A 14,920-nucleotide genomic window follows, 5' to 3' on the forward strand; every position below is an offset into this window, starting at 1 on the left:
TTGTTGCATTGAATTGAATTTCTGGGCCTGTTTCCTCATCTGTAAAATAAAAGGTGTAGACTAGACAGAATAAAAACCTCTTTTGGTTCTAAATGTTATTACCCTACAAAAATTTGCTCAAGGAATTAATCAACACAATTTTTAACAGTGATTCTGAAAAATCTGTGATTAACGTGCTAGATGACCACAAATCAAACAAATATATATGATAATAAGCATAAATACTTAAATCCAGTTTACATCAACCCAAACAGAAATGAGAGACTTTCTGCCCCTACAGTAACTTCCATGTTAGGTGGGGAAATACTGAGGTGAAAGCAGTACTGAGGCAGAATTAAGTACTAAATACAGGTAGAAGTGAAACGATTACCTGTTTTTCCAGAGCAGCCTTTCCTACTTCTTTAGTAGATGATGTGAGTGTTTCATTCAAGCACTGTAAACTTAAAAGAAAAAAAGGGATGAAACTTTATCCTAAGCCCAACAGAAGACTTCAACAGCAGCTCTATAGTTATACCTTGCTAATTCAAGCCGATCACAAAGTTTTTCCACTTCTTCCATCATTTTAACACGTTCTGCCTCACTGTCAGAAAAGTGATTCCAGGTCTAGAAGTATAAACACAAACATATTCATCTTCTATCTACTGGCACTCAAGACATCCATAAACACTTACAAAGCTTGAAGTTTTTGAGAAGTTCTTGGTTGAACATGTTGCCTTCTGACCACCACCAACCACATTCCCCAGGCACCTCCCAAGGCTCTCCCTGGCCAGCCAGCAATAAAGAGGCATCAGGAAATGGATGGAGCAAAACAGAAACAACGCGATGGTGCAGAGGACCTCTGGATGTTATAAAACAACGATTCCCCACAGAACCACTGAAGAATCAAGACACTATTCACAACAAAATCCCTTTGTTAGGCTGCCTGTTCTATCTAGTGTGCACCAACTATAAAAAAATAATGTGTTAAGGAAGAGGAAGTCCAGCAACACCTGCTGACTAGAGATGATACTTAGGATGGAATGTCATGATGTGCCTGGATAAACAAGAAGTGGAAAATACTTCTTATGCTTCTTTAAGCTGCTGCTGATACATTTCCCATTCTTTGCTCCCTTACTCCATGCAATCTGGTGCTAAGGTTCCAATGCTTGTTTTACTGGGACACTTCCCTAGGCTTCTGCTTCCTCTCAGTTCAGTCACTTAGTCATGTACGACTCTTTGCGACCCCATGGACTGCAGCACGCCAGGCTTCCTTGTCGATCACCACCTCCTGGAGCTTACTCAACTCATGTCCATCAAATTGGTGATGCCATCCAACCATCTCATCCTCTATTGTCCCCTTCTCCTCCTGCCTTCAATCTTTCCCAGCATCAGGGCCTTTCCCAATAAGTCAGTTCTTTGCATCAGGTGGCCAAAGTATTGGAGCTTCAGCCTCAATGTCAGCCCTTCCAATGAACATTTAGTACTGACTTCCTTTTGGATTGACTGGTTGGGTCTCCTCACAGTCCAAGGAACTCTCAAGAGTCTACTCCAACACCACAGTTCAAAAGCATCAGTTCTTTGGCGCTCAGCTTTATTTACAGTCCAACTCTCACAACCAAACATGACTACTGGAAAAACCATAGCTTTGACTAGATGGGCCTTTGTTGGCAAAGTAATGTTTCTGCGTTTTAATATGCTGTCTAGGTTGGTCATAGCTTTTTTCCGAGCAGCAAGCATCTTTTAATTTCATGGCTGCAATCACCATCTGCAGTGATTTTGGAGCCCAAGAAAATAAAGTCTGTCACTGCTTCTGTTGTTTCTCCATCTATTTGCCATGAAGTAATGAGACCGGATGCCATGATCTTAAGTTTTTTGAACGCTGAGTTTTAAGCCAACTTTTTCACTCTCCTCTCTCACTTTCCTCAAGAGGCTCTTCAGTTCCTCTTTGCTTTCCGCCATAAGAGTGGTGTCATCTGCATATGTGAGTTATTGGTATTTCTCCTGGCAGTCTTGATTCCAGCTTGTGCTTCACCCAGCCTGGCATTTTGCATGATGTATTCTGCATATAACTTAAAGAAGCAGGGTGACAATATATAGCCTTGATGTACTCCTTTCCCAATTTGGAACCAGTCTGTTCCATGTCTGGTTCTAACCGTTGCTTCTTGACCTGCATACAGATTTCTCAGGAGGCAGGTAAGATGGTCTGGTATTCCCATCTCTTTAAGAATGTTCCAGTTTGCTGTGATCCACACTGTCAAAGGCTTTGGCATAGTCAGTAAACAGAAGTAGATGTCTTTCTGGAACTCTCTTGCTTTTTCTATGATCCAACAGATGTTGGCAATTTGATCTCTGGTTCCTCTGCCTTTTCTAAATCCAGCTTGAACATCTGGAAGTTCTTGGTTCATGTTCTGTTGAAGCGTCGCTTGGAGAATTTTGAGCATTACTTTGCTAGTCTGAGTGCAATTGTGCGGTTGTTTGAATATTCTTTGGCACTGCCTTTCTTTAGGATTGGAATGAAAACTGGCATTTTCCAGTCCCGTGGCCACTGCTGAGTTTTCCAAATTTGCTGGCATATTGAGTGCGGCACTTTTGCAGCAGCATCTTTTAGGATTTAAAATATCCCAGCTGGAATTCCATCACCTCCACTAGCTTTGTTCGTAGTGATGCTTCCAAGGCCACTTGACTTCACATTCCAGGATGTCTGGCTCTAGGTGAGTGATCACACCATAGTGATTATCTGGGTCATGAAGATCTTTTTTGTATAGTTCTTCTGTGTATTTTTGCCACCTTTTCTTAGTATCTTCTGCTTCCATTAGGTCCATACCAGTTCTGTCCTTTATTGAGTCCATCTTTACATGTAAGTGTTCCCTTGGTAGCTCTAATTTTCTTGAAGAGCTCTCTAGTCTTTACCATTCTATTGTTTTCCTCTCTTTCTTTGCACTGATCACTAAGGAAGGCTTTCTTATCTCTCCTTGCTATTTAGAACTCTGCATTTAGATGGGTATATCTTTCCTTTCCCCCTTTGACTTTCCATTCTCTTCTCAGCTATTTGTAAGGCCTCCTCAGACAACCATTTTGCCTTTTTTTTTCCTTGGGGATGGTCCTGATCACTGCTTTCTGTACAATGTCACAAACCTCTGACCATAGTTCTTCAGGCACTCTATCAGATCTAATCCCTTGAATCTATTTGTCACTTCCACTGTATAATCGTAAGGGATTTGATTTAGATCATACCTGAATGGTCTAGTGGTTTTCCCTGTGTGTATAGTTGCTCAGTCGTGTCTGACTCTTTGCGATCCCATGGACTATAGCTCACAGGTTCCTCTGTCCGTGGGATTCTCCGGGCAAGAATACTGGAGTGGGTTGCCATTTCCTTCTCCATTTAAGTGTGAACTGTGCAACAAGGAATTCACGATCTGATCCACAGTCAGCTCCGAGTCTTTTTTTCACTGACCATATAGAGCTTCTCCATCTTTGGCTGCAAGGAATATAATCAGTCTGATTTTGGTATTGACCATCTGGTTATGTACATGTGTAGAGATGTCTCTTGTGTTGTTGGAAGATGGTGTTTGCCATGACCAGTGCGTTCTCTTGGCAAAATTGTTAGCCTTTGTCCCGCTTCATTTTGTACTCCAAGGCCAAACTTGCCTGGTACTCCAGGTATCTCTTGACTTCCTACTTTTGTATTCCAGTTCCCTATGATGCAAAGGACATCTTTTTTGGATGTTAGTTCTAGAAGCTCTTGTAAGTCATCATAGAACCATTAAACTTTAGATTCTTTGGCATTAGCGGTTGGGGCTTAGACTTGGATTACTGTGATACTGAATGGTTTGCCTTGGAAACAGAGATCACTCTGTCATTTTTGAGACTGAACCCAAGTACTGCATTCTCTTTTGTTGATTATGAGGGTTAGCCTATTTCTTCTAAGGGATTCTTGCCCACAGCAGTAGATATAATAGTCATCTGAATTAAATTCACCCATTCCCATCCATTTTATTTAGTTCCCTGATTCCTAAAATGTTGACATTCACTCTTGCCATCTCTTGTTGGACCACTTTCAATCTACCTTAATTCATGAACCTAACATTCCAGGTTCCTATGCAATATTGTTCTTCACCACATCGGACTTTACTTCCAACACCAGTCACATCCACAACTGGGTAGTGTTTTTTTGCTTTGGCTCTGTCTCTTCAATCTTTCTGGAGTTATTTCTCTGCTCTTCTCCAGTAGCATATTGGGCACCTACTGACCTGGGGAGTTCCTCTTTCAGTATCCTATCATTTTGCCTTTTCATACTGTTCATGGGCTTCTCAAGGCAAGAATACTGAAGTGGTCTGCCATTCCCTTCTCCAGAAGAACACGCTTTGTTAGAACTCTCCATCATGACCTGTCCATCTTGGGTGGCCCTACAAGGCATGGCTCATAGTTTCACTGAGTTAGACATGGCCGTGGTCCATGTGATCAGTTTGGTTAATTTTCTGTGATTATGGTTTTTATTCTGTCTTCCCTCTGGTGAATAAAGATAAGAGGCTTATGAAGAAAGCTTTCTGACAAGAGACTGACTCGGGGCAGGGCAGGGGGAGACAAGGACTGGGTCTGGTCTGATGGGCGGGGCTATGCTCAGTCAATCTTTAATCCAATTTTCTGTTGATGGGTGGAGCTGTGTTTCTTCCCTGTTGTTTGTTCCCTCCCTTCAAATGGCAACCCACTCCAGTATTCTTGCCTGGAAAATCCCATGGATGGAGAAGCCTGGTAGGCTACAGTCCATGGGGTTGCAAAGAGTCAGACACTACTGAGCAACTTCACTTTCACTTTCTTCCTTAACACCACCTGTTTGGTACTTTCTAAACCTAGTACTCATCTTTAAGTATTTCAATTGCCTGTTCTCTTATCATTCTCCATCATTAGTGGATCCTGAAAGCAAAGACTGTGTTATCATTATTGAACCATCAGCGCCCTTCTATCCATACCTTAAGTATTGGTGACTGCCAGGGTCCGATCTCTACACTCCTTACTCTGTTCTTTCTCCCTGGGAGTCTCATCTATTCTCCACTGAGATGTGGATGACTCTGTGATGATCCTGCTAAATGCCAGACTTGTACCTCAAAGTCACCTACTGAGTATCTTCATCTCAACATGCCCAAAACTGAAATAATTTTTCCTAAGCCCTTTCCTCTTCCTTTGTTTTCTATTTCACTGAGTAATATTATAAACCATCTAATATTCCACTCAAGAAACCAGAACACATATTAACCCTTCTCCAACTTATAATCAATATCAATACCCAACAGGCAACAGCCAATCTTACCTCCTAAATGTTGGTTCATGTCATTTACCTTCTTCTGTTTCCACCATCTCTACCAGTTTAAGGCCCATCCGCTCACCTGGATTATGCAAAAGACTTTTGTCTCTTGGCCTCTTGTGTTCTCTTGGCATCCTGAGCAAAACTGACTCAGGATCAGATTTAGACTAGCAATGTCCTTTAAGACCCGACCTCTCCTTCAGCTGCCTCTGGTTCATCAAACCTCCTGTATGGATGTGTCAGTGGCTCCTTGATCTCTCATCTAACCCCATATACACACTGACACCTGACTAAATCCCACTAGATCCAAAAATCCTTCCTTAACCACCTGTTTGGTACTTTTTCAACCTGGTACTCATCTTTAAGTATTTCAATTGCCTGTTTTCTTGTCATTAACTAGTGGATTCCTGAAAGCAAAGACTGTGTTTTCATTATATCAACATCAGTTGTAACTGCTTGGCACATACTTAGTGCCTATCAGACATCTGATGAGTGAATAAAAGAACTTATGCTGGAAAGGAGCAATAATATAAAGTTACCAAAGGCCAGAACTTTAACCCTCTTTTATGTACCATCTCTAAGAACTTTTAAAATTTTCTATTTTCTAACTAACTTTTAAAGTTTTTGATTCAGTTCTCCTTATGCCAAATCTAACAAGTGCTACATGTGAATGATCTCCTCTCATCTTCATAACTCTTTCTAGGTATTATTTCAGTTACTGTAAAGGTGAGGAAATTGAGACACAAATAGGTTGAGGGAACCTCCTAAGAACCACAGCCAGGACATAGAAGTAGAGAATGACTTCAAATCTAAGCTGCTAGCCCTGAGGCCATGCTCTCAACAACTATAATACACTGCATTCTTCTCAATATAATTTTCTAGGTGAAATCTGAGGAAAATATTTCATTTTTTCTATTTAGATTTTCTGCTTGTCAAAAGTCTGAAGAGACAGATTATATTTTTATTAAATGTCTTTCAAAGCCTAGTGATGGGGCAGTTTTAATTTCAATTTTATGAAGTGAAGATTTAAGATGCCATATATTAGAATACATATTCTAGTGTCTGGAGCCTCTGGAGAGTTACATGAAAGAGTTTTCTGTACATAGTAAGCAAGAACATACTTACTGAATTAAACTACAATGGTGTAGTATATGGTGTGGCAATCTCTAGCTTGGAATTTCATTAATTTATCCATTTGATGCTGTGAGATATGAAATAATACTGGCCTCTAACTTTACCAGTTTAAAACATAAGACCGTCTCTTGGACAAAACTACATTTGAAAACTTTTGGGCCTTTTTAGTCAATATTTTTAGTAAAATCTGTATTTGAACACAAACTACCAGCACTGAACTAAATAATATCCCTTTATTTAGACAAAAATGAAAGCTTTTAGATCTTTAAAAGCAACCCATGTTTAACTTCTAAAAGAACTTTTTCTGTGATAAAAATTAATTTTACGCTATTAAAGAAGCAACCAGACAAAACCAATTTGTGACGCATTCTTAGAATAAATGATCTAATATCTCCAGCTGGGGGAAGGGGGCGAGATAGTGATGGTAGGGGACTTGTGACAGACACAACCAGGAGATACACAGCTGACACTGTTGCTCTTATTTAGATCCTAATTTGAACAAGTATAAAAAGATGTTAAGATAATCAAGAAGATCTGAATATGGGACATGTATTAAAATAATAAGCTTTTTTCTCTCTGAAGGTTTAAAAAGGCAAAATGGTTATTTTAAAAACAAACAAAACACGACCCTATCAGAGTTGCATACTGAATATGCATGTGTGAAATTTTTAAAAAGTGAATTTTAAAACATTTATGTTTTGAGATAAAATGCAGATGGTAGTTTATATTTTAATCGTATAGAAATATTTTAAGTTTAAACAGAAATCTGATTTACTTGTACGTAGTGCTTGTTCAATCAGTCGACATACCTTGCATGAGTTTCGAAGTTTTTGCCTTTCTTTCTTAATGGCTTTTTTCTGGATATCTTTTTCCTTCTTTGCCAATAATGCTTGTTGTCTAACTTCCTCTTCTTCTTTCTCCTTTGCTAACCGAGCAGCTTCTAATTCAGCTTGTCTTTGCTTTAATAAAATTATTTCGTAATAAAATTAGAATTCTTAAATGCTCTATAGCCTTACTAAAAAAATACAATTTTTAGTAACTTGTATTACAGAAAAGTAAACATCAACTTATTAAGACTGAAGGAAAAGCAGATGGTAAAGTTCTACAAAAATTTATAGAAATGTAAAACAGACATATTAGAAATAAGTGTAGTATTAAGAAATTTATATGACATCATGTTTTTGCCCAGTAAGAATTTGGTGGTAAAGAAGATCCTTCTATGAACTGTGCCAAGTGCCATGATTCATTCAGAGTAGCACCTAGTTCTCTGCTGACAGATTCAGTGTTTAAAATAGATCTGAAGACAGACAATATTATGAACATTTAAAGTCCAACTTATCAAGTGTCACCTTACTTTCTCTTTAGCCTCTTGCTCCTTTCGTTTTGCGTCTGCTTTTGCTTTCTTTTCTGCTTCTTTCTTGGCTTTTTCCTCTTCCTTAAATTTTTTTATCCTTGGGTCACAGCTATATGCATTATCTACCAAAACAAAGTTAAATCTTTTGAATGTCTAACATTTAATTAAAGAACTCTAAAAATTCGTCAGTTACACTTACCAACTAATGTTCTTATTCTGTTCATTTCTTCTTTTTTCCTTTGGGCCCTTGTTGCTCTGTTTTGCTTTTCAATCCATCTCCTTTCGTCACGGCTATTAAATAGGAAATATTGGAAACAAGCTATTGCTTATAGACGGTATGGTAACACTTTATAAATAAATAAAACTAGTTAAGCAACCAGAAGAAAAAGAATTTGCTGACTTGAGCTTTATTGACAATTTCGGTAAGTAATTTCATTAGCATATCATATTTAGCACTATTAAGCTTAACTTGTGAGATGGGATCTCAAAATATCAAAAAAGTCATTTAAAATGGATACACAGACAAATGTGAAAGAAAATATACACGGTGCATTTTTATATCATCACAAATACCAAAGAACCAAAGAAATGTCTTATCAATAATTTACATACATACCATTCTGCTTTTTCTTTTTCTTCTTCATCTAAATAAGAAAATTCTCTCCAAGAATCAAAATTATACCTAATATAAATAGAAATAAAATAAAGTCAAGCTAAAACAAATGAAAAATATCTTCCTTTTAAAATTAAGTTAGGGGCATAAAATTTTAAGAAACTTTAATGACAAGTGGATGAGTTTAATAGATCCCTCCCCTCTTTTCTGATACTAAAATCACACTATACTCAAGTCTTTTTCTTCTTCTTTTTAAAACGATGCTGTATTTGTAGTCAAAAGTCTAAAATACTTATCAGCCCCAAATCAAAATCCAGCTTCCTGCTATCTCTTTTGAATATCTGGTTTTACTCTTGACTGGGACTTGTTACAAGCTGTCCCTGCCTTCACCTCCACTAGGTTTGTCAAGTTTTAAGGTCACCTAGTAATGGTTACTTTACCTGGTTTGTATTTTCCGAAGGTAAGAGCAACTACAACTGACAGAGCTAAATTTGTCGTTTCTGTTTTACAGTGATTTTGTTTTCATATTTACCAGATAATTAATGAGAAAGTATAGCACACATAATATAAAAGTAGAAAATAAGCAATATGTATTAAAATTCGTGAACCAGTTAAAGACCACAGTCTTACTTTGTCATATATTCAAATAACTTTAAAAAATAAATGAAAAATTATTTTTTACTGAATTCAAATGACTCCTTATTTTTCATTTTTTTTTATTGCTATAGTGTGCTTGACATCTAGAAATCTGGTTGAGACAAAACAGATTGAAAAAATAATCATAAAAACCTAAACATTACACAGGGGATAATACAGCATTCTGTGGAAACTTTGATTTCTTAAGAGAGTCCTCCTTTTGTTCAGTGAAGGTTCTGTGATTTCCCCATCCATCAATTAATTTATAAAAGTCAATCAAGTACTTATTGATTACTTTTCTTAAAAAAATGAAAGCACTGGAGAAACAATGTATTCACTCACCAGAAAGAATAAAATGCATCTACATCTTCAAATGATGAATTCATATCACCAAGTTTAGGGACATTTTTTTTATTTGACCACCTGAAATATTGAAAAAAAGAAAAGCTAAAAACATTTTGTACAAACATTCAACAACTGATTTGTTAAAAAAGTTTTTATCAATCCCTTACAATCTCCCTGCCCTACGTCCTCCGTGACTAAGAGGCAAAGCAGAGGGATCAGGAGTGCTGTGATGAGCAATACAGGTGCAGTAAAAGGGAGGGCAAGGGGAGGATGGGGTGCAGGATAAAACAATGGAGCAGTGTTCTCACTCTCAGCTTATCTTCAGTTCTATAAATTACAAGGTTGTGGAAGATGCCAGGGGTGGCCAGGAAAAACAGACTCTAGTGCTGCGTTTCAAGCTCACTTAGTCCTGCAGTACAGGCAGTACAGAAGTGACCTACAGGCTGAGCCTTTTAAGAAACGTGAATCCTCAGAGGGAATAGATTTCCACCTCCTCATCTCTACCACCTCCCCCTTAAGAATCAGACTTGTAGGTTTAGCACTTCACCCACCAACTCTGGAAGGACCCTGAGACTGCTACTGACCTGTTTTTCCAACTTGATGCACTGTTCCACACACACACATGAATACAATACACTAATTTTTTTTTAACAACCTTAATTTTTTTTTGTTTAAACCACAAAACAAAGGTAAGGAGAAAGGGTGTAGGAAATAGTAGGCTGTATCAAACCACTAATCAAAGTGCTTCTCAAACTTAGCTGCTGCTGCTGCTGCTGCTAAGTCACTTCAGTCGTGTCCAACTCTGTGCGACCCCATAGATGGCAGCCCACCAGGCTCCCCCGTCCCTGGGATTCTCCAGGTAAGAACACTGGAGTGGGTTGCCATTTCCTTCTCCAATGCGTGAAAGTGAAAAGTGAAAGTGAAGTCACTCAGTCGTGCCCGACTCTTAGCGATCCCATGGACTGTAGCCCACCAGGCTCCTCCATCCATGGGATTTTCCAGGCAAGAGTATTGGAGTGGGTTGCCATTGCCTTCTCCCAAACTTAGCTACCCATCAAAATCGCCTCCGAGCATTAAAAAACCTATAGGCATTCCAAACCACTTAGATTAAAATCACAGTTTCTCCAGGTGGAACCCAGGCATAAGGAACTGTTCAAGCTCCCCAGCTGATTCCAATATGCAGCTAAGATGTGCTGAGGAAACCTTCCAGTGCAGATGGAAGCAAAAAAATGTAGATTACTGGTTCACACAATTTGAAACCGATTTTAATTAAATAAATTACATATGACTTAATCTTAAATATAAATTCAGCCTTTGTCAGAGAACCTTATGATAACCAGATGCTCAAAAACAGAATAAAAGTTTTTCCTAAATGTAAACTGACCAAATGTAGTAGTGTACCTGTTAACAAAGGTGAAGGAGAAAATGGGAAATCACTGTCACCTAAGTATCAGCATCGCACTACATAAAGTCAATCACTATTCTTTCCCCCAAAGGAAATTTAAAAGAAAAATGTCCTGCGAGCTAATTTAACTAAAGGAAGGAAGAACTGTTTAGAGAATAAAATAAACAATTATAGTAAGTTCAGCAGAGGAGCTCAATATTGTAAAGGAGGAGGAAGAAGAGAACCAAGCTATTGTTAGAGGGAAAAAACAGAAACTTGGAACTATAAGAAGCCAGCCAGTAAAGCATTATGATCACAAGGGAATGCCATAACTCACCTGGAATTCCTTTCAAACACTGGGGAAAACACTTCGAAGAAATTGTCCTTTGCTTCACTTTTAGAAGGAACTGAGTTATCAAAAGTAGGATCTACACTGTTAAATGCTCGTCTTTTCACTGGATCAGATAACATTTCATAAGCTGAAGAAAAAAAAAATCAAAGGTCATAGCACCATAATGCTACATTTTTTTCCTTAAAATAAAACTATGTTTTGTACTTAAAAGTTGTATGTGCTTATGGGGAGGGGAGGACTTCAGTAATAGCTTGGGCACTGCTGGTTGCAACTGGACTTAAAAACTTCTGTAAGTATTTCCTCTGGAAAAGAAGGGACAAAACAGTAAACACTCAATCTTGAAGAAAGCATGACTGAGGAAAAAGAAACAGCTAGAAAATTAACTGTCAGATCCCAAGGCTGTTAAAAAAAAACAAACAAAGGATCTTTGGCATCCTGAGCACTGTATAAGAGTGAGCCAATAAAGATAAGTTTGAAGTGTATCCAGTTTTTAAAAAATTAACATCAAAATTAAAAGTCACATTTAAGGAAACATTTAGAAATGGTGGTTGTCTCTATTAATTTGCTTATGAGGATATGGCTATGTAAACAGCCACTGACAGTTGTGGGTCCTTTACTAGGATAGAATCAACTTCTTGATTTAAATAAGCAAAATATCTGAGGAACAATTTAATTCCATAAAGTGTCTGAAACTGAAAAAGATCTTAGTAGTCTCAACCTTAAACACAGCACTTATATGAAGTAACTCCAGGATAAGCTTCTCGTAAGAATCACCTGCAAATCTTGTTAAAAATGCAGATTCAGATTCAGTAGGTCTGGGGCATGGCCAAAACTTCTGCATTTCTGACAAGCTGCATTTCTGGTATTGCTGATGCTGTTGGTTGGGAGAAGCTCACTTTATAAAGTGAGGCTGTGGGGGAGATGACCACAAATAACCAGATGTTAACTAAAAATGTTTTTAAATGTTATGGTATAAATGAACTACAGTCTACATAGGAAACCCAATCCAAACAATTAATAAAGAATATTCACTATTAAAAATTCCCAACTCTTAATCCGCTTTCTTACCTTTAGTTATGCAAGTGAAGTAGTCATTATCTCCTTCTTTTATTGGTTCACCAGCTGCTTTCCGTTTGTCCGGGTGATGTTTTAAAACCATTGCTTTATCTACAAAGTAAGATTTGGATAACTTGTCCTTTAAGTCATCAAAATTAAAAAAGAAGATCAGTTAAGCAGAGCCATTTTTAAAAGCATAATATTAGTTTAAAAAATATTTTCTCCCACAGTAAAACATATGCTTATTAAAAAGAAATTACAGAGAAATAATTTTAGTGTGTGTGTGCTCAGTCATGTCCAACTCTGTGCAACCCCATGGACTGCACCCTGCCAGGCTCCTCTGTCCATGGGATTTTCCAGCAAGATTATTAGAGTGGGTTGCCATTTCCTCCTCCAGGGGATCTTCCTGATCCAGATACCCAAGTCTCTTGTGTCTCCCACATTGGCAGGCAGATTCTTTACGACTGGGCCACCTGAGAAACCCTGAAATAACTTCAAGAACTGGCCAAAGTGCCAGCACCCAAAAAGACAACTGCTATTAATATTTTGGAGTACTTCCACACAGACTTTTCGGCCTTAAGCATGTACCTTTAAAAATGTAGGTATAATCATATTATATATACCAATTTAAGTTGTGATTTTTTTCAACTAAGCATTACAGCAGTTCCATTTTCCAGGCAGTTGCAAACGCTTCAGAAAATTTTAACAACTATTTAGTACAGTATTTCAAGTAGATTTATCATAACTTATTCAACTATTTCCCTACTGTTGGGTATTTACTATAGATTGTTTCCAATTCTTCACTACTGTAAGCTATTTCAATATGCATCATTTTGTACAGAAGTATTTTTTCATATTTATGACTTTCTTCTCAGAATATACTTAGAGAAGTATATCAGTGAGTGGAATGTATGAACAAGTCCCTTTCTAAAAGTTAAACCACTGCAACCCCTATGTTAACATTCTTTTCACCACAACCTCAACAGCACTGACTCAATCGTTTAAAATATCATTATCACTGGTGCTCAAGGAGATCAAAAAAATTTTTGTGGTTGTTTCTATCTTTCATCCCTTACTTATGGAGTAATATAGAGCTATCATAGTTTTTCTTCTTAGTCTGTGAGTCATTTTACAATGAATAATGGCTAGCTGTTAATATCCATAAAGCATTTAAAAGGTGCCAGCACTATTTATCAATTAATCTTTTCAGTAACTCTCTGAGAAAAGTACTATTAGTTTCTCCATTTTACACATGAGGAAATAAGGCACAAGGAGGTTAAATACCACTTACTTTACCTCTGTGCAACCTGTCCAAAGTCCTGGCCAAATCGGGCTCCAATCCAGGCAGCCTGACTCCAGAGCCTGTGCTTGTATGCTGCCTCTCCTAGTCCATCATGTTTGATGCTCATGCTCTCCCCAGCTGCTGTGACCATTCTTGTGTTTTTAAAATACATTCAGTTCATTAATTCATATTTACTGATTATTTCCTTTATATTGTATTACAGTACTTATAAAGGAGGTCCTTCATTCTTCAGAAGTTTGATATGTTTTTATCTGAGTATCTTCTATGGTCAAAATTGAAAAGCTTATTTAATTTTCAAAGTCCTAATATTATCTAATAATCCTTCCCTTCTCTACTAATTTGTGAGGCTTCCTTTATCTCAGTAAATTTTACCAAGGTCTGTTTCTGGCTATTCTTATCACAGGATTATCTTTAAAATGACTCTATCTTTCTAATATATTTGATGGTACCTTCCAGAAACTATTATTTTTATTTTTCTTGCACTTGGCTACTTAATTCCACTCTCTTAGTTTTTAGACAGATCCTGTTACCTACAGCTTCCCTTTTGACTCAGCTGGTAAAGAATCCACCTGCAATGCGGGAGACCTGGGTTTGATCCCTGGGTTGGGAAGCTCCCCTGGAGAAGGGACAGGCTACCCACTCCAGTATTCTGGCCTGGAGAAGTCCATGGACTGCGTAGTCCATGGGGTAGCAGAGAGGTGGACATGACTGAGCGACTTTCACTTTCATATATTACCTATAAATAACATATTTCTTTCTAATAGTTCTCTCTCCTTTAATATCTTAATTCACTGACTCAAACTTCCAAATAGCATAAAAGTCATTGGCAGACTCCCTCATGGGTGTTTATGAGAATATCACAGTTAAAAGTTTGCTGGCAGTGAAATCTGAAATATGTAGGAATTAATTATATTTCTTTTCAAAGTTCTATTTCTCAAAAAAGAGTGAATATTAAATTGTACTGTATGTACTTTCACTATCTTCTTAGGACATCACATTGATATATTGATAATATTATGTAAATATAAGCAGATTTAGCTTTGTTAATATATTTCTTGAGTAATATTCATGAGCAGCATTCTTTTAACATTGTTGAATTCATTTTGCTATCAACTGTTTTTGTTTGTTTTTAGTATTATTCAATACATTCATGGATGAGATTTGTAGTTTTGTTTTTTTTTAAAGCTTTTCTGGCCACATTTAAAAAATTAATTAGAATAGTTTGAAGATTCACAACTAAATTAAGAGGGTGATTAACAGACCTATAGACCCTCTGCCCTTCCTTATCAATTCCTCCCACCAGAGCAGTCCATTTGTTATTTTTTTTTTAATCTGTTTTTTTTTTTTTTTTCAAATCTGGCTGCACCATGTGGCTTGTGGGATCTCAGTTCCCTAACCAGAGATCAAACCCAGGCCTTGGCAATGAAAGTGCTGAGTCCTAACCATTGGACTAGCAGGGAAT

The 14,920-nt window shown here is 37.5% G+C and overlaps 1 protein-coding gene across 3 annotated transcripts in view; it reads right to left on the reverse strand.

Moving 5' to 3' along the window:
• DNAJC2 (DnaJ heat shock protein family (Hsp40) member C2) overlaps positions 1-14,920 on the reverse strand; it is a 30,691-nt gene that overhangs the window by 5,536 nt on the left and 10,235 nt on the right. For 2 of the 3 annotated variants that reach the window (XM_068973338.1, XM_068973340.1), the window contains exons 4-12: positions 12,168-12,266; positions 11,085-11,226; positions 9,361-9,441; positions 8,386-8,451; positions 7,969-8,060; positions 7,770-7,891; positions 7,225-7,374; positions 515-603; positions 371-440 (exon numbers count right to left, since the gene is read on the reverse strand). In XM_068973338.1, the coding sequence (XP_068829439.1) occupies positions 371-440; positions 515-603; positions 7,225-7,374; positions 7,770-7,891; positions 7,969-8,060; positions 8,386-8,451; positions 9,361-9,441; positions 11,085-11,226; positions 12,168-12,266 (911 nt within the window). The remainder of the gene's footprint in view (positions 1-370; positions 441-514; positions 604-7,224; positions 7,375-7,769; positions 7,892-7,968; positions 8,061-8,385; positions 8,452-9,360; positions 9,442-11,084; positions 11,227-12,167; positions 12,267-14,920) is intronic. The other variant, XM_068973339.1, reaches the window with a different exon arrangement.

The sequence above is a fragment of the Capricornis sumatraensis genome, chromosome 5, assembly GCF_032405125.1.
Source record: "Capricornis sumatraensis isolate serow.1 chromosome 5, serow.2, whole genome shotgun sequence".
Lineage (NCBI taxonomy): Eukaryota > Metazoa > Chordata > Mammalia > Artiodactyla > Bovidae > Capricornis > Capricornis sumatraensis.